Source organism: Vigna unguiculata, chromosome 8 (genome assembly GCF_004118075.2).
Source record: "Vigna unguiculata cultivar IT97K-499-35 chromosome 8, ASM411807v1, whole genome shotgun sequence".
NCBI classification, from domain to species: domain Eukaryota; kingdom Viridiplantae; phylum Streptophyta; class Magnoliopsida; order Fabales; family Fabaceae; genus Vigna; species Vigna unguiculata.
The window spans coordinates 10,768,559-10,787,312 of record NC_040286.1 but is presented as its reverse complement, the minus strand read 5'-3'; the positions used below and the strand labels follow the sequence as shown (position 1 = coordinate 10,787,312).

General features: G+C 35.4%; 1 protein-coding gene across 1 annotated transcript; it reads right to left on the bottom strand.

Moving 5' to 3' along the window:
• Positions 1 to 956: 956 nt before the first annotated feature.
• LOC114193099 (small RNA degrading nuclease 5) lies at positions 957 to 9,956 on the bottom strand. Its single transcript, XM_028082798.1, has 14 exons — positions 9,833 to 9,956; positions 9,580 to 9,636; positions 9,444 to 9,509; positions 7,568 to 7,701; positions 7,387 to 7,484; positions 6,309 to 6,437; positions 6,148 to 6,218; positions 5,784 to 5,843; positions 4,178 to 4,233; positions 3,425 to 3,485; positions 3,014 to 3,281; positions 2,495 to 2,676; positions 2,084 to 2,379; positions 957 to 1,248 (listed from the first exon to the last, which is right to left on the bottom strand). The coding sequence occupies exons 1-14, from the start codon at positions 9,950 to 9,952 to the stop codon at positions 1,125 to 1,127; spliced, it is 1,722 nt and encodes a 573-aa protein (XP_027938599.1). The 5' UTR covers positions 9,953 to 9,956; the 3' UTR covers positions 957 to 1,124.
• Positions 9,957 to 18,754: the final 8,798 nt, after the last annotated feature.

The window sequence follows — 18,754 nt, the reverse complement described above, 5'->3', positions numbered from 1 at the left end:
CTAAGCGAGAGTCTGCAGCTTGAGCGAGGGTACTCCTCTCGCCTAAGCGAGGACGTCTGGCTTGAGCGAGACCCACTGCAGGTCACGCTGTTTTCCTTCGCTTGGTAGTTATGGACTGTTTGATTAATGGATCTACGCGATTTAAAATATGAGGCTTGGAAAATGCATGGAAATCTGTGGTTATGAAATTGGATTGATGTGTTGATGTGATTTTGGCATGAAATTGATTGGATTATTGAATAATGTCATGAAAGGGATAAATATGCATGAATGGGAGGGTGTATGGGTTATGAATAAGGAACTGGATAAATTCTTGACATATAATGAACATGAGATGATTGGCTATGAAAGTGGCATGGTAATGAGATGAGCTAAAATTCTATATTCATGGATGGAGTATGAGGAGTTGGTATAGGTTTGACCTGGAATATAAAAGAGGTTGATTATAAAGGTTGACATGGGATATATATGCATGATGAATACATTACTTGTTTGATTATGATTGGTCTATGGTCAGTACATAATTCCTTCTCTAGATAAATGGGGTTAATGGATGTCCATGGTGGTGTCCCATCTATAAACTCTAACAGGATGCTTCTAACACATACATAGCTCAAGGATGAGCAACTCAAGATTAGTGTATTGATTCGAAGTTCATAAGGTTTTCTTTTGAATGTTGGCTATCCCTTACTCCTTTGAGTTATTGTAGGCATGGTAATGAACTTTAGTATTCCCTTTTAAATACCTTGGGTAACTATATAACTATATAAGGAGTGATATATAAGGAGTGATATATAAGTTATCCAATTTATACTCCACAACTTGACTCTTAGTTATCCAACTTATACTCCGCAACTTGACTCTTTATATTATCCAGTGTAAGATTTTATTTAATTATATTATTATTTAAATGAGGTGTTACACACTATATATAAGAAAGAATGTAGACGAGGACAAGAATAAATAATGACCAAGTAATTTTAACGGATGCAAAACTATTTAACTCAATACATTTGGGGCATTTCAATATTATACACGTATAACTACTCTAAGGCCTCTGCCACTATATTTACAACGTTCACAATCAAAAATTAATTTAAGTTCATTTTCATTATACTCAATACTCAATGCTTTACGCCTACAAAACACAATGCTACTTCTGCGTGGGCCTGAAATTCTGCCAAAATTTCCACGATCTTTTCTCGACATAAATTACTTTCATTCTGCTCTGCAAGCATTCTCCTCAACCTTCAAAAGGGGGTGTGGCGGGTCAAACATAATAAAAAACAAAAACATAACATGCAGAATAAACAAAAAAAAAATGTTAATTCACCAAAAGTAGTAAATGTGCTCGAAAATCATAGTTCCAAAGTTAAGGGGTTTCCACTAAAAAGATGCTAAAAAATAGTTTTTTCTTGGTTAATTCAAGGGTGAAAAAGGGCAAGTTGGGACAAGTTTACCTGTGTCCCTACCCGACTCGAAAGTTCCACCGAGTCATTTGTACACTACACGATTGTTCAAGAAACTTATATTTTGTAAGAGAACAGTACACAAACTGTGTTAAAATGACTCCAAACATAACCCCAACTCATCCTTAAAATGTCTAATTTCAAAACTCAAACCAGTCAAAACAAACCTCGAACCAGGCCAGATTGGTGGGATGAGCTGGTTCATGCTCATCTCTAGCCTAATTATCATATACTTTTCCAATCAACGTGTAATAAAATAGAACTCCAGCCATTTAATTTGTTGGCACAACAACTACACAGCACCATTGCATTCACATATGCAAATCAGTTAGTTCAATGTGATCCAAGGTCCATTAACCACATGAGGAATGAACAAGTTATATGAGCGAATCTGGCTCTCAAATTTAACTAGAGTAGGTGGAATTTCTAGATTTGGACAACTGGAAACTTTTATGGAAATTGTGTACGAGGATTGAGGACTCGTACGAAAAAATGCATCATTCTAGGGTCATATTTTAATTTATTCCAACATTATTGTTAAGTGGCCAGTGCATTGCAATTAAAACAAAGAGAAAGATAGAATACTTGGAATAGAAAAAGGTAAGCATGTCTACCTGCGGACAATAGCAGTGTCTCCGTGACCAGTAAAAATTATCATCATAGCATTTGTGGGTAATGACGAGTAGAGATTATAAATTCTAGCATCCATGCGAGCCATAATTTCCTTCAGTTCAGCAGGTGCTTTCAACTTGAAGCCTTTCTGTTTAGCAGAATTGTTCTGACACGTTTGCAATGCCATCATCTCGGCAAGTCTTTCATTCAAACTATCAGAATCTTCAGCTTGCTTCTTCAGGTACGAGTGTAGCTCCGAAAACTGTGTCCAGATAAAATGTACCTTGTCATTCTTCACCTAAAACAAAAAAAAAAAAAAAAACACAAGGAATGAAACAAGACCATAAAGTAGTCACAAATGTTAAACGGAAAGGAAAAAGCTAGGAAATATAACCAGCTTAGGACATGAGTACCTCCTTCTTGGTCTTTGCAAGTGCTTCATCATCAGAGATCACTGGAATTGCATTAGAGGACTCAGAGGCATACCGTTTTACTATGGATATATCATCAATCAATGACGAAGTTTTGCCAGATTCACTCAGAATAGAAAGGAACTTTTTCCTTGTAAAGGATGGAGGGGAACCAAAGTCAGGCCCTGTTTCAAGAGGTATATGTCAAACCAAAAGCTTGTTGGTAGAAAATTTCTTTATTTGACACTGAAGTATATTCTTCTCTGTTTCCCCTCCCCAATTGTGCTTGCAAAATTATTATATACATTCTATATTTTATACATATTATTACCTTGCTGCTATGGTGGCTGCATCTACCCTACACACTCACGTAAAAGGGTAACAGCTCTACACGTGAAGCAAATCATCCGCTTTTACAGATTATATACAGAAACTGGAAATGTACTTAAACTATAATGCATTCAAAACTTCTAATACAAAGATTGCAGCAGCAGCAATAATGCATGAAGAAGAACTACTTGCCATTTTTTATCTTCAATAGTGCCAATTCCAGGGTAGCTCTAGCATCTTCAATGCTGTCATGTCCATTCGCTGATTGTTGTATCTCCCTTGCAAGAAATTTCTTAGCAAGAAACCGTAGAGCTTTTTTATGAGATGTTCCTCGGGGGTGTCTGTACAACACTGCCGTGTCTATGATCAAGTCATGGGATATCTTCAATGCTAATAAATCATTTTCCAGAGAATGCCCAACAAGGATAGTCTCCTCGTAAACAAACTTTAGGAACAGTTGCTGAAAATGCAAAGCAAATGAAATTCAATCAGCAAAACAAATAGTTTCAACTTAAATGGTTCAGCATAGCACCAGAAGTTTGAGCCTATTATTAGCTGAAATAAGACAAAAGACCAAAACCAAGACAACTAAAGTAATAGAACCTGAATGTCTCTCAGACTTGTTGTCACCCCATCTAACATCTCAGGCGTTATTCCACTAAATCTGCACAGCATAATTTTTAGTTGATGCGGACACTTTTGTTCCAAATCCAATGAAGAAAAATAGATCATACAGAAAAGCTTCAACTTTGTTGTTTTAGATTTAAACTTATTTTCAGGTTTTGTACAGCTTTATTTTAATTGCAAAGAGTATTCCACGAAGACCAAACAACAACATATAATACTCTAAATCTATTCAAGGATTTCTAGCACTAGGAAGTTGACAACATCCTGATACGTTCCTCTCAGTATTTTCCCAGGATCATTTGGGTAGCTAACAACATCCATTTAATCTATATTCATTTTTATAAAAGAAAAGACAATCAAATATAAAATGGAAACCAAACCCGCAAGCCAACTTTGCAATAACACCATTTTCGATAGGAGGGAACTGAAAGGAAGAGGGAGGGATTTTTATAAACTTTTACTGTTTGGTTCAATTTTATAGAATGGAAGGGAAAAAAATCCTCCTCGTTTAATATTTTCTCCTACGGTCAAGCAAATTCTAAAAAAATATGAAAAAAATCATTTGAGATTATATGTATAGATATCCTCAAATTGAAAAATAGGGACTCAAATAATATGGGTGTTGATTAGATCAACTCATGAATTTATTAAGCAATAGCATTTTTAATTTCCAATATTAAGTACTGAGCTTATTCAGGCACATTGACTGATACTCAAACAAAACCCTACCTTGTGTTGTAGTCAATGATAGCATTTGAGGGTTTAACCAATCTATCTATCAAAACCTGAAAAGATAAATATTAGAAATTAAGCCATCACTGTGCAATTAAATGTTCCGAATTTTAAAGAACTGACTGAGTCTCAATATATAACTTGGTTACTTCAATTTCTTAAAGATTGTAAATGAAACAGAATAAAAGACAAGCAAAACAGAATCTCTAACCAATAGGATTTAGTCTTTTACAGACATATATATATATATATATATATATATATATATATTTATATATATATATATAGGTAGCTTCATTAACAATTAAAAAGCTAGGCTCTTTTCTAAAATGGCCAAAATAACACAGAATTGTTGTTAAAATGCAATTACAAGCGACATAACATAAAGGGTTTTGTCATGAAGCATTCTAAGGAAACCACTTCCTATTGATGTACTGCACACTATAGTGCCATTGCTGTAGAGGAGCACTGGGAGCACCTTTGTCAAGCTATTTATTTACAGTCAAACTGTTTTGAAGGAGTTTATTGCTGCTACCATGGAAAACCAGACTTTATAGCTGCTATTCTTTCACAACACAAGAACAAATCTATTTTTCTTGGGGTATCTTTTTTGTACACCCGTGTTTGACATCTGATTTAGGATAACACCTTTCACACTTGGCTAGTATTTGAGTGATACAACCCAGACACTTGGCTATGGCAGACCTCCATATCTGCCACTGCACCTTCACTCAAGCATCACTTCAGGCCAATTCTAAATTTTATATAGCATCTTTGTTTCTTTCCATATCAAGTTCGGAGTGGCAGGGCCTCGTGTTTTATTATTTTTATTTTCAGACAGGTTATAATGCGTCTCCACGTTTTTTAAGAGGTGTCTATGTTGATCTCATGTTCCTTGATTTTCATGTCCCTTACGTACTAAGCTCTAGCCTATGAGTTTTGAATATTAATTATAATATTGTTTACCTAATTTTTCCACTTGAGCACTTATGTGTGCTGTTAAATTGTTTAATTGTATTTGTAGTCCTTTAAAATAGTGGTCATCATGCCATGTACTATCCCACTGTAGCAGTCTTGAGGCAGTCACTACGCCCAAGAATGAGATTTATAACTGCTTCCAAGAACAACACGCTTCAGGAAGGGAAGGAGATGGTAATTTGTATACATCTCAGTGGAAATAGATACATAGAAACAGTCAGAAACTCATGAATTATGCTGTAGTTAATATTTCCTTGTACGGCTTTAATTACACAATTAGGAGATTTAATTACATCCCATAATTAGGAGGATTAATAGACTGATAATATTTTATATTTATTGCTCAGAATCATTGATCCTGAATTGTAGGATAGATTATATCCATCATAAATTAGGATTTGCAGTTATTAAGTCTTTGTATTCTATTTAAGGGCAATTGCTGCTCCTTTATGAATAATATCAGAAACAGTTATTCTTACAGAAACAAACACAAGATATGAAAATTAGAATAATGATGAACATTTAATGAAATTTTAAAAATAATGACCATTCCTCTTAAAATCGATAATAGATGCATTTGCTTAACAAACAAGTAGTTCGGAAAAAAAAAAAAATCAGCGAATACCTTTCCTTTGATGTCCACTAGAGTAATTCTTGTCAGCTCAAAACCTTCATTTGTTATGCACTAAGCAAATGGTAAAAAATAGATTGATCAAAATTGCATATGTCAAGGATATAAATAAAAAAGGACATAACTAGTTTAATTTGTCTCGATATAGAATGAAGTTTTTGGTCATGCATGCCAATAAAACGACTGTCAGTATAATTTTAAGCTATTCTGGCAGTTCAAGTACCACATGTTAAATGAATTTGTTCTAGGAATTCAAAAAGTTTGGACAAGTTTATCATCATCACCATCATCCAGAACTTCATTTCTCGGTGATAAAAACAGCATTAGCTTTAAACCAAACTGGTATTGATTAACATACCATCTCACAATCAAGTGCCAACATCTCATAAAAAGAAGATCCTGGAGGTGCAGGCAAAGTAGAAAGAAAACCTGTAATCAACCGGGCAGATAAAAAACTTGTCCAGTAAGAACAACTTCATAAAGATTCACATATATAATCGGTAGCAGAGTAAAATTCACCTGGTTGATTGAAAGAATATCCATTCTCTTCCAGCTCTTTCTCAGTTAGTGTATAGTACGTAACAGGGAAAGGTATGTCTTTCGTAAGCTCTTTAAATGTTAGACTGTCTGTATCATGACAACCTTCTTCTGCATCAAGATTTCACATTTCATAAAGTAATTCAAATTTATAGCGATTGCAACGCATTAATGTTTGTGCCATAAAGAACAGGTAAAATAAAGTTGCTCCAAATGGAAAAACAACACTATAGGGTTTAATTTGAATTGTCATTAAAAACCTTTTTTGTTTAATTTATAGAATAGTGGTAATCTTAAAACGAATTCAAAATTAAGATATGAAATCTCACAAACTTACACCATAATTGAGAATGAACAACGAGAAAAGTTACAAAACATATATAGGTGGTCTGTGTACACTCACACACATATATGTATGTGTGTGTAAATATATATATATATATATATATATATATATATATATATATGTGTGTGTGTGTGTGTGTGTGTGTGTGTGTATGTATATTATCAGCAGTCTGAGTACATATATCAGAAGCCAGAAAAATTCCTAATGCCAAGGAGACTACTTTTCCTTGCTTATTTAACAGGGTTTCCATTCTTGATAACTAACAATCATGTGAATATATATTCATAAATATTATAAAGTATTTATAAGAAAATATCATAAACCATCATTGAAGACCTTTATCGATTCCCCACCCCCCAAATATTACAGATATATGATCCAAAAGACTAGCCATCCTTTGGATTTAATAGCTTACTTTTGCAACTTCATCAGTCAATATGCATCAATTATACACAATAATTAAGCAGAAAGGATTCCAGATTAAAGCTATTTCCTTTTGCTGTGTTACCAAACTCTTTAAGAATTTAATTAGCAGGCAAAATACATATAAACAATTTCAGGACTTCAGGTTCCAGCAAGATAACATTTGAGGAAATTGCCAGTCCATGCCAGTCCAGGAACTTTTGTATCAATAACTTATCTAAAGACCCTCAAATTCAACACCCATTTCCCTAATAGGAGACATTTGCATATATTGGTTTGAATAATGAAAACCTTGATGTGATGTCAGAGCAGGTCTATTCTCATCCCTTTTTCTTTTCATCTTGCATGTTAGGAGTGCATCTATCGTCTGCATACTATCTGACACACAGCTAGCCAGGGAGAGAAAATATAAAAGTTTAAGTGCAGAGAAACAACATTTTGAAGGAAACAAGTAAATACATTTTCTACATACCTAAGAGCCAGGACAGGCCTTGGTTTACCACAGATTTTCTTTAAATTATGAAGCATTTTAGACAGCGACAAAAACAAGGCTGCATCTAGGCCTGGCATATAGAGCATAACCACTTTGGGAATAAGAGGTTTATTCTGCAAATAATGAGAGTGCTACATTAGTGATCGTGTTGAAATAAAATGTAATATGCTATATGAGGTACAAATCAAAGGTCCAGAATTCAAAAGTATAGCTATTTTTAAATCGACAAGAGTGATCAACTAATTCTTTTATTTATTGGATCAGCCAACATGTATTTATTCTTAGCTTAAAGCTCTTTAGGGTAGTCTAACAACCTTTTCCAAATTCAATGACATGCTTTCTTAAACAAGCATAAAGATTGATAAAAATAATCTTTTTGTTAAACTAACATAAAACTTGCTGTGTTAAACATTCAAAGTCTGTTACAGGCCCCAGAAAATCAATGTTAAGCAGAACCACTAAACTGCATAGACTATAACTCGCTGAACATAGAGAAACAAATGAAGATGTACAACATTTTACCGCAAAGAATAGCCAAATAACAAAGAAAATTCAGATCACTTCCAGTGAAACAGAGAAAGTCTGTTGTAACAAATATTCACCGTCTATATCCATCATTAGTAATATCATCTAGTAGGAAGGGAGAGGGAATACCCCCCATATATGATTAGGTCATGCACCAATAGCAGGTGTGATTTTAAGTGGCATTTACATGTCATATATACCAAAGGATATAGTTTTGCAACATGAATAAAAAACTAAGCCTTTCAAGCAAATACTTTGATCCTAACCAATTTTGTATTAATCCCTATTTTCAATTTCTAAAATCAAGTGCATCTTCCAGTAATGCATTTATAGAAGCAATAATTGGATGCTATGCAACCTCCGGGTATTCTCTTTCTCTCCAAAATAACAATAATGTATCACATTAACATTTGGCAACATTCCTCCAATAAAAGGAATGTCCTAAAGCATATTATACTGAATGTGTAAATTAAGAATAAAGTTTTATTTATTTTGTTATCACATCCATAATTGAAATTTTTCAATGAAAATCTCCCATAAATGAAATTTAAAACTTGCAAGTAAAAATCACTTTTTTCTTTTTTGTTTTCATTCGTCTGTTTTCTCTCTCCTTTGCCCAGTGTTTTAAATATCGTATGGTGACCACTAGTGACTATTCTGAAAATTTTAACATAGTTTAGTATGTGTGTGCATATATATATATATTCTCAAATTCTGGAAAGCCTACATAAAATTCACGACATCCTACATCTTCTAAATCAAGTCTTCTTTATCATTCTCACTACAATTACAGATGGAGATCTCATTCTTTGAAATTGAAATCTAATGTTGTTCACATGGCTTTCTTTGGAATCACATAATGCTGCTACCCCAATCTGCAACAGCTGCTATTTACCACTAAACTAAACTGCTCAATTACGATGCTATGTTATAGTGTCACTATAGCACAGTATTTAAAACCCTGCCTTTTCCATTGTCTATCTCATATATACAAATGTCTCTTTCATGTTGCATTTTACCTCCCACAACCCTTTACACAAAGGCGAGACTGCCAAACCAACTGAGGCTTGCCACTGCTGATGTGACCAGGTGCCCCCATGTCCTGATCAGTGGTACATTTTGTCTGTGTCCATCTGAACAGCGAGTGCTAGGTTTGTCACTGCACAGTGGTTGTTTACCTTGCTATCCCACAGTATTAACATGATACAATTCACACGGTTCCCACAACCACGGAAGCAGTTTGGAATACAAGTTCTAAACAGCTAGAAATAATTTTTTCTATCATATTTCCTTTTACAAAGGTATCCGTTGAAATAAAAGACAAGTATACCTTGATAAAAACCCATGACGGCATAAATCCTTCACCAAGCACCCAAGTTACAAGTCCTTGAATATCCTGCTTCACCACCTCGGTCATGACTACTTTTGATTCAAATTTCAATTCACCAATGCTTGCAAAGACTTACCTTTAGATCAAGAACTGAATTATCTTCTGGTGACTTGAAAACAACATCTGCCTTACCCTGCAAAAAGCACAACGATTAATCAACTCCTTTAATCATACACGTGATTAAAACCACATTTTTTTTTTCTTTTCTTTATAAAAGCTCGGACATAACACACAAGAGAGGAACGAAAAGAAAACATTCTCCTGAACAAGAAGTTAAGGAAACTTGAAAAGGATACATTGAAAAGGAAAATAAAGATAAGAAAATGTACTTCGGGTCCATAAACATCGTAGAACACGTCGCGTTTTTTGTTAGCAGTAGAATCATCTTCTTCAACACTTCGAAAGGTTTCAGAGGAAGTCATTCTCCCAGCGGCTACTGCTTGGGGCATGATTCGAATTAATGATGCAGAAACATTTTTTTTAAACTTCTAAGGTTATGGATCGGGTACGGTCTTTTTTTTTCCTTCTAAACCCATGGGCCAGACATTCTAATATTATGGGTCAGCCCAAAATATAAGCTTCCTGCACCCTATCATATTTCTTTCAGCACCCTATCACTTGCGGATTTGTTTTCCGAAATACTATAACCAATTCCAGAATTTTTTTTTTTTAGAAAATAATCACAGAAAGAAATTTCTGGGAGCTATTTTATGAGATGGAGGGAGAAATTTGATGGGGGTGTACGAAGCAAGAACGTAGGGCTTTTACTTTCAGCATCGCAGAATTTCTTCACGCAACCTCTCAAAATTTCAAAATTTCCGATTACAAGTTCCGGAAATTTTACGAAACAAGTTTTCCGAAATTTGAAAAATAAGGTTTTTGAAATATAATTTCCGAACAAGATTTTCAAAATGAAATTTCCAAAACTAAATTCATGAAACGTATGAAATGCATTTAGGAACAAGTTTTTCCAGAATGAAATTTTCAGAGAAAACTTTTCATAATGCATATAACATCTTTCAAACGAGTTTTATATGTTCCAGAAAGGGCTTTATAGAAGACATAAAATACATTCTGAAAATAATTTTTTGTAGTGAGGTTTTCTTTTTCCCTATTTTTTCTCTTCTTTTTCCTATTCATAAATAATGGGTACGAGTGTCAACTGCTCATTCTCAATGAACTTTTAATAGACATTGTAAGAAAATAAAGTTGCTGACGGAGAGATATTAATTATTAAATAATAATTTTTTAAAAGTTGTATATTTTTATTTTTATTTTTATTTCAAATTATAATATTAAAGCTGTTTTTAAATATATTTTTTTAATTTATATTAATATTTTATTATGTAATTTTATATGAAATATGCTTTAAAATTAGTATTTTATCTGAAAACAAAGTACCTACTTGTATCCATATGCTCATATATATATATATATATATATATATATATATATATATATATATATATATATATATATATATATATATTCAGAGTGACGTATAGGCAATACCCAAAACTTAGCCATCCATAACTACAATTTCAGAAATATTGTTAAAATTATTATATTTATGGTTATTCCATTTGTCAATTTTCACTTTTCCTTGGACTTTATATTTATAATTTATATTAGATGTATTTATAATATAAAAGGTTGAAAAACTACTTTACTAAATAAATTTATTTAAATTAAATTGTATAATGTAAGAGTTTAGAAAATAATTAAGAATTATTCAATAGAGTGAAAAATCGGTTTAGAAATAAAGGAAACATAAATTAAGCCTAATATACAAGATAAAAAATAATAACAAAAAAATAAAGATAGAAAATAAAGATAAAATATTTAAGATATCTAATATATCTAACAAGAATAAAAAGTGGTATTTTTTAAAAATACAGTTTGAATATTGTATTATTAAAATATGAAAGTTTATAAATAAAAAACTCTTTACTCAAATTTTGTTTTATAAAGACAATATTTCTAAAATTTTCTTTTTTTTTTCTTTTTTACCACACCAAGCCAACTTAACAAAATAATAATAAAACAATCACCATACCTATACACCAAAACATTCAAGTAACCAGCTTAGGCTGGGCTGATATAAGCCTAGCCGACCGGAACCGGTAACATAAACATCCAGAGGAATAACCTGCTTAAGAGAGCATATAAGCAACACAAACTGTCAAGGGAAGTAGTCGGTTTAGGCCGACTACCTTAGTACACTTAGCAAAACCCCCTTATATTCAATAAGTCCACCGTAATCAATCTAAGGGCCTGGGTTAGGGCCAGGCCCACTTACAGCCCAAATCACGGCCCAAGCTAAGGCCCAGCCCATGGCATAACCAGACATAATTAATACTCTATAAATACACGTGGACCCCAGTAATTAAAGGTACGCATTCATTACTCCATTAATCACCTGATTTGACTTTTTGAGAGCTTTAGCTGACTTGAGCTTCGGAGTCCCTTCTGTAGGTAACCCCTCCTGGGTCCAAGCAGACATGTACCAACCGGGAAGAGGCCAACTGAGGAGATAGCGGACTCCACAGGTAAGGTGACGCTCGTGCCTAACTTATCTTGTTTGTTCTCTGCAGGAACAATCGGTTTAGGCCGACTACCTTAGTACACTTAGCAAAACCCCCCTTATATTTTATATTCAATAAGTACACAGTAATCAATCTAAGGGCTTGGGTTAGGGTCAGGCCCACTTACAGCCCAAACTAGGGCCCAAGCTAAGGCTCGGCCCATGGCATAACCAGACATAATTAATACTCTATAAATACACGTGGACCCCAGTAATTAAAGGTACGCATTCATTACTCCATTAATCACATGATTTGACTTTTTGAGAGCTTTAGCTCACTTGAGCTTCGGAGTCCCTTCTACAAGTAATCCCTCCTGGGTCCAAGCAGACATGTACCAACCGGGAAGAGGCCAACTGAGGAGATAACGGACTGCATAGGTAAGGCGATGCTCGTGCCTAACTTATCTTGTTTGTTCTCTGCAGGAATAATCGGTTTAGGCCGACTACCTTAGTACACTTAGCAAAACCCCCCTTATATTCAATAAGTCCACAATAATCAATCTAAGGGCCTAGGTTAGGGCCAGGCCCACTTACAGCCCAAACTAGGGCCCAAGCTAAGGCACGGCCCATGGCATAACCAGACATAATTAATACTCTATAAATACACGTGGACCCCAGTAATTAAAGGTATGCATTCATTACTCCATTAATCACCTGATTTGAATTTTTGAGAGCTTTAGCTGACTTGAGCTTCGGAGTCCCTTTTGCAGGTAACCCCTCTTGGGTCCAAGCAGACATGTACCAACCGGGAAGAGGCCAACTGAGGAGATAGTGGACTGCATAGGTAAGGTGACGCTCGTGCCTAACTTATCTTGTTTGTTCTCTACAGGAACAATCGGTTTAGGCTGACTACCTTAGTACACTTAGCAAAACCCCCCTTATATTCAATAAGTCCATAGTAATCAATCTAAGGGCCTGGGTTAGGGCTAGGCCCACTTACAGCCCAAACTAGGGCCCAAGCTAAGGCCCGGCCCATGGCATAACCAGACATAATTAATACTTTATAAATACACGTGGACCCCAGTAATTAAAGGTACGCATTCATTACTCCATTAATCACCTGATTTGACTTTTTGAGAGCTTTAGCTGACTTGAGCTTCGAAGTCCCTTCTGCAAGTAACCCCTCCTGGGTCCAAGCAGACATGTACCAACCGGGAAGAGGCCAACTGAGGAGATAGCAGAATGCATAGGTAAGGTGACGCTCGTGTCTAACTTATCTTGTTTGTTCTCTACAGGAATAGTTTTCCTTCTTGCTAAGATTCTTATCTTTATGTTGATCATTTTTCATATCAAAGACTCGCTATAAAAATCTTAGCATAGTGTTGATGCTCCAATGCAATCAAAATTTTCAACAAATATACTGGGTAATTTGTAGTACAAGTGTTGTATCCACACAGATTTGATAGAATACACAAAATTTAAACTAGTTTGATTCGAATAAAATAGTGTTTGGGATACACGAGAAGTATGGAAACAAATCCAATGTGTAAAAAAGTGTTGTCTCAAAGCAATAAAGATGTAATGAAATAATTTTGAGGAAAAGGTTCACTTTAAGATAATAAAGAATTGTTAAAGCTAGATTTCACTACTTTGTCCCTGTTTTGTACCGATGCAACCATCATTTACAAAGATGCAAATATTCATGTTTTGAGAATGCTCTTTAAATGTAACTCTAGTTAATTCTTGACACCTAGGGCCTAAGATTATCAAACTTCACTATGATTCCTTAGTGATTACTTGAATGAATCTCCTGCATTCCGATAAGGACTCTATAACAAGCTAGAGCCTTAAATCTATTCCTAGCATAAAAAAGCAGGAGGAGAATTAGTTGGACAACAACTTGGAACCAGTTCCCACTCAATTCCATGCTAGTGAAATCATATGAGTAGTCAGTTCATCCAACAACAAGCATAAACCAATTCAAAAACATGTAATAAAAGCATACTTTGATAAATGTAACAATACCAATACAAGGGAGTTCCAAAGGATTACATCTTTGCTTCAACAATTAAAGAGGTTTAGCTCCTTGATGGACGTCCTTGGTGTAGGAGAGGAAGGAGATCCATGGAAGACACCAAAAAGAAGATGAAATGCAGCAGAAATGAAGATAAGAGCAAGAAGAGCTCTAGGCAATGGAGGTTTTTGGTGAAGATGAAGAGTAGAAGTGGAGCTATGGTATGGAAGGTGGCTAAAGGAGATGAAGGAGAAGGTTAGCCATGTGTGCTCTCAAAATAATAGAAGAGTGGAATGATCTCAACACAAATATTTTATTAGAAATTTCAAGAGTTACCATTACAATAAATGAGTGGCTCTATTTATAGGCACATGGCCGGCCAAATGAAGAGAAAATGTAACAAAGATGAAATGCAAATGTAGCTTGGAAAAGAAGCTTGATTGTAGACCATGTGATGTAGTAGATGAGTCTTGATGATGCCAAGTGACATATCACACTCTCCTTGCCCAAGTCACACGCACCATGCTTCCATCACATTCTCCTTGCTTAGTTCATGTTTTGCTTGCATCCAAATGGAGAGTCACTCAAGTAATTCTTGGCCAAAGGTAGCAAATTGGGCTCAGCCCAATTGATCCCAAAAAGTGTTCTAGCTTTTATTGAAAACAAAGCCCAAACGATGGCCCAATTTAAATCTAGACTACTTCCTTCATGCATCATCTCATATTTTAGATATTTCTTTAGCCCATGTGAATAATGTAAAAAGCCCATGATTGACTTGATCATCTTGTGAGAGGCCCATGTGAATCTTTCTCATCATGCTTCTAGTGATTGGGCCTTTATGTGGGCTTGGGCTTGTTGATGCATTTGAGGTTGGGCTTGTTGGGGTCACATCACTCTTCATAATAGATGAAAAGAATGCAAGATATTTAAGAATAATCCCCTCTTAAGTCTTCTATTAATGTTCACTAAGTACAGAGCTAAGTGTTGACAAAAAGTTCTAAAAAAAACCCTTCAAAAAGTCTGTTAAATAGGGGTGCAATTCCGGTTTTATAAATTGTCCAGGGTGGTGCTCAATAGTGCACTTATGGCTCCACTTGTAAAGGTTTCCTTCCTAGTTGGGTTTCCTTTGTGACTCAAGTCTTATGCTTTGATATTATAGCTCCTAAGTGGGGTGCAAATCTCACCTTACAAGCCAATTTTTTGGGTCTGAGTTAGACTTAAAGTCCACTTCTTAACAATAACATATTTTAGAATTGGATTATACGTATTCTAACATGTAAAAGAGATCAAATGGAGCCCATAAATCAAATTAATCTCTCAAAATGTTTAAACTATGCAAATTCGTTAGGGAAGTCAACACTTGCTAAAGCAAAATTCTAAAATTTAAAATTAATAGAGCTTAGATTGTTCTACCCACAAGTAGGGATGACAAAAAAACTCACGCCCACGGGTACCTAGGGATAAAATCCATTGTGGATAGTTGGTACCCGTGGGTAGCGGGTAGTAGGAAGTTTAATACTTGTTCCTTAACTGGTCGGGATCGGGTATCATACAACCCGTACTCGTGGGTACTCATTACTCGTTAAGAAAATGAAATTGCGTATTTATCCCTATTAGGTTATGAGATATTAGGTTGATGCTGAAGTTCATTTCTTTTTTTGGCTCACTATTGTCATCCAAGTGCTCTTTGCTATTTGCTGAAAGGGATTTTTGAATAGGTAAACGCCTACTTTTTCTTTCATTTCCTCTCTTTAACACTTAACATTCATCTCCAAAAATTGGTCTTGCTATGTCCAAAGCTTCGTTTTTACTCAACAACCCTTTTTGGGGTATTATCCTTTTCGTTAACCCATTTTTCTTTCATTATCTACTCCCAATTTTGATCTAATCTCGTACTGAATCTTTCGAAGTTAGTCCTCCAATTGTTAAGAAAATGAAATTACATATTTATCCCTATTAGGTTATGAGATATTAGGTTGATGTTGAAGTTCATTTCTTTTTTCAGCTCACTTCTATCGTCCAAGTGCTCCTTGTTCTTTTCTGAAGGGGATTTTCGAACATGTAAACCCCTACTTCTTCTTTCACACTTAACATTCATGTCTAAAAATTGGTCTTACTCCCTCCAAATCTTCGGTTTTACTCAACAACCCTTTTGGGGTATTATCCTTTTCGTTAACCCATTTTCCTTTCATTCTCTACTCCCAATTTTGATCTAATCTCGTATTGAATCTTTCGAAGTTGGTCCTCCAATCCTTCAAATTTTGAGTAAAGCTCCAAAAGGGGTATGTTTTCTTTCTCTTATTTCAATTCTAGGTTAATACATGAACTATTCATGACTATGATAATTTCTTATTGAATAAACTAAATTATCCAGTTATTTTTTCATGTCGGATTAAGTTAGTCTCTGGGTCTGGGGACTCTTGCTCAAGAATTCTAAACAAAAAAGATAAGGAGTGAATATTGTAAGGCCCACTTTTTATGTCCTTAATGTTTAAGGGCCTAACCGCTTCTGTTGGGCCTAAGGCCAGCCTAATGGGTGCCCCAAAACCAGCCCTAACCCTCTCACTCTGCCCATTCTCAGAAAACTATTCCTCTTCTCCTCCCACTGCTGAAGCAACGAGCTCTGCTAGGGCATAGTTTTTCCCCTCTGAATCTGCTAAACACTTCCTCACCGGGTAAGTAGGACTTGAATCTCAAGCTCTTTTCTGTTTCCAAGTTTTGGTTTCACGCTAGTCTCTATCATAGCTTCATCTTTGTTCACCTATATGTTGTTTTCAGTTTCGTTAGCCGCTCCTGCTTTAGGTGCTAGTCTGCTAAGGATCTCATTCTCTTCGAGTTAGCGATTAACCAAGATAAGGGAAGTTATGGCTTAACTATTTTTAAATTAATCTGCCTGTTTGGTTTGTTTTACGTTTGGGTGCTTGATGTATATTGTTGGTTGTGTGATAACATGTTTCTACTGTTGTTATGGTTCGAATCGGGTTTTGCATGCTTGAGAGCGGGTAGGTTCTGCTGAACTCACCCAAGCGAGCTGGGTGGTCGCCCAAACAAAAAGCTCTCGTTTAAGCGAGGAGCTCTCGCTTGAGCGAGAACACCAGCAACCCATCTCCCTCTCTGTTTTGAGGGCTCGCCTAAGCGAAGGCCTCTCGCCTGAGCGAGAATAATCTCGCCTAAGCAAGATGGGCTAGCTTGAGCGAGACATCGACGTGTCCTCTGTTTGCAGTCTCGCCCAGGCAAGAGCTGGTAGCTTGAGCGAGGGGTTCCTCTCGCCTGAGCGAGAATTCCTTAGCTTGAGCGAGATTGACAAAGTTGATTGGATACGTGTATGTTTCACATGATTGGATGATTTGTTGCTTTAAACAGTTTAGGTATGATGCTTGTATGTTCTATATGATATATTGGGATTTGAATTGATGAGATTGGTATGAATAAATTCATGAAGCATGATTGGGTGGTTGGCTAGATATTAGCATGAGATTGTTATGCATGATAAATCTATGGTTGGTTAGTGAGACATGGCTATGGTATGAGATTGACGTAATTCCATGAAACTCTTGGTGAGATTTCATGGTGGTGTTGGATGTGATGGACGTAATTCCATGAACCTCTTGGTGAGATCTCATGGTGGTGCCGTAGTGTATATAATTAGGTAAGGATTCAAGTAAGGATTGCATCCTGAAACTCTAAAGAGTCAATTAGTCTCACGTAGGGCGGACTGACTCAAGTGGTGAGAGTAGCAAGAGGCCCTAGTCTTTGGCAGGATAATGGTCTTAGATGTTTGAAGGCTAACCTTGTGCGTGGTAGGGTGAAACCCATTGGCAATGGCTCTGCAAAGCAGTAGAGGCCACCACAAGTGCAAGCATTCGGTGAATCCGACCGATTATATGTATCCGGATAAATTGAGTCTTAAAGTCTTGTTGTTTGCTATCACATGCTTGGTTGATTGATGTGTTCTTGACTTTTAAATTGCATGCTTAAGTGTATGATAAAAACCTTTTACTCTAGCTTACCTTTTGTGTTTGCTTGTGTTTGTCTTGTGTGCGGCTTTTCCTTTTTGCAATGATCACTAAATTCCTTGGTGTGAGCAGGTATAGGAACCCTTGGAGATTGTAGTGACGATGAGAATGTTGTAGCGTAGTTGGTCATGGGTCAATGTTGGGCTCATGTTTGAAGGACCTTGTTGTTTTGTAATCTCTTGCTCTATGAGCACACTTGTGGGAAACTGTTGAACTTTCTTATATTTTGTTCATGGCATCGTGGTGTGCCTAATCTTTTCTTCTAGTATATTCATAGATAACTATAATGGTGATACATATATACTTCATGGTGTTGCTCTTTCATATTATATTAAGTGATGTTTCATTTATAGAATTTATTCTCTATTAAATGGGACGTTACAAATATGCCTATCGCGTGCAATGTATTTAGTCACTAATTTGGTACAGACTCTCAGATGATTCAAAAAACTTTTGAACTCACATGAACCTAGTTTTTTCACTGTTTCAATTCGAGTTCCCTTCATTTTTTTATGCATGAATGATTCCTTCAATTAGAAGCAAATGTCAAATCATTGAAATTTATAATTTCATTGTCAATACCTTTAAATTGAAAGAAATGTCCAATAGACTTTCAATCTTTAAATTTAGAAAACTTAGTGAACATAGAAAACTTAGTGAATAAATTAATGCCTAAAGTATCTTTGTAGACTTTCAA

Bases quoted from the DNA above. Each gene is read 5' to 3' on its own strand.
- LOC114193099 (XM_028082798.1), bottom strand. From the start codon at position 9,952: ATGCCCCAAGCAGTAGCCGCTGGGAGAATGACTTCCTCTGAAACCTTT. The intron at 7,485-7,567 runs GTATGTAGAAAA...CTCCCTGGCTAG, and splicing joins AGGCCTGTCCTGGCTCTTAG to CTGTGTGTCAGATAGTATGC. The intron at 2,677-3,013 runs GCAAGTAGTTCT...CTCTTGAAACAG, and splicing joins ACTATTGAAGATAAAAAATG to GGCCTGACTTTGGTTCCCCT.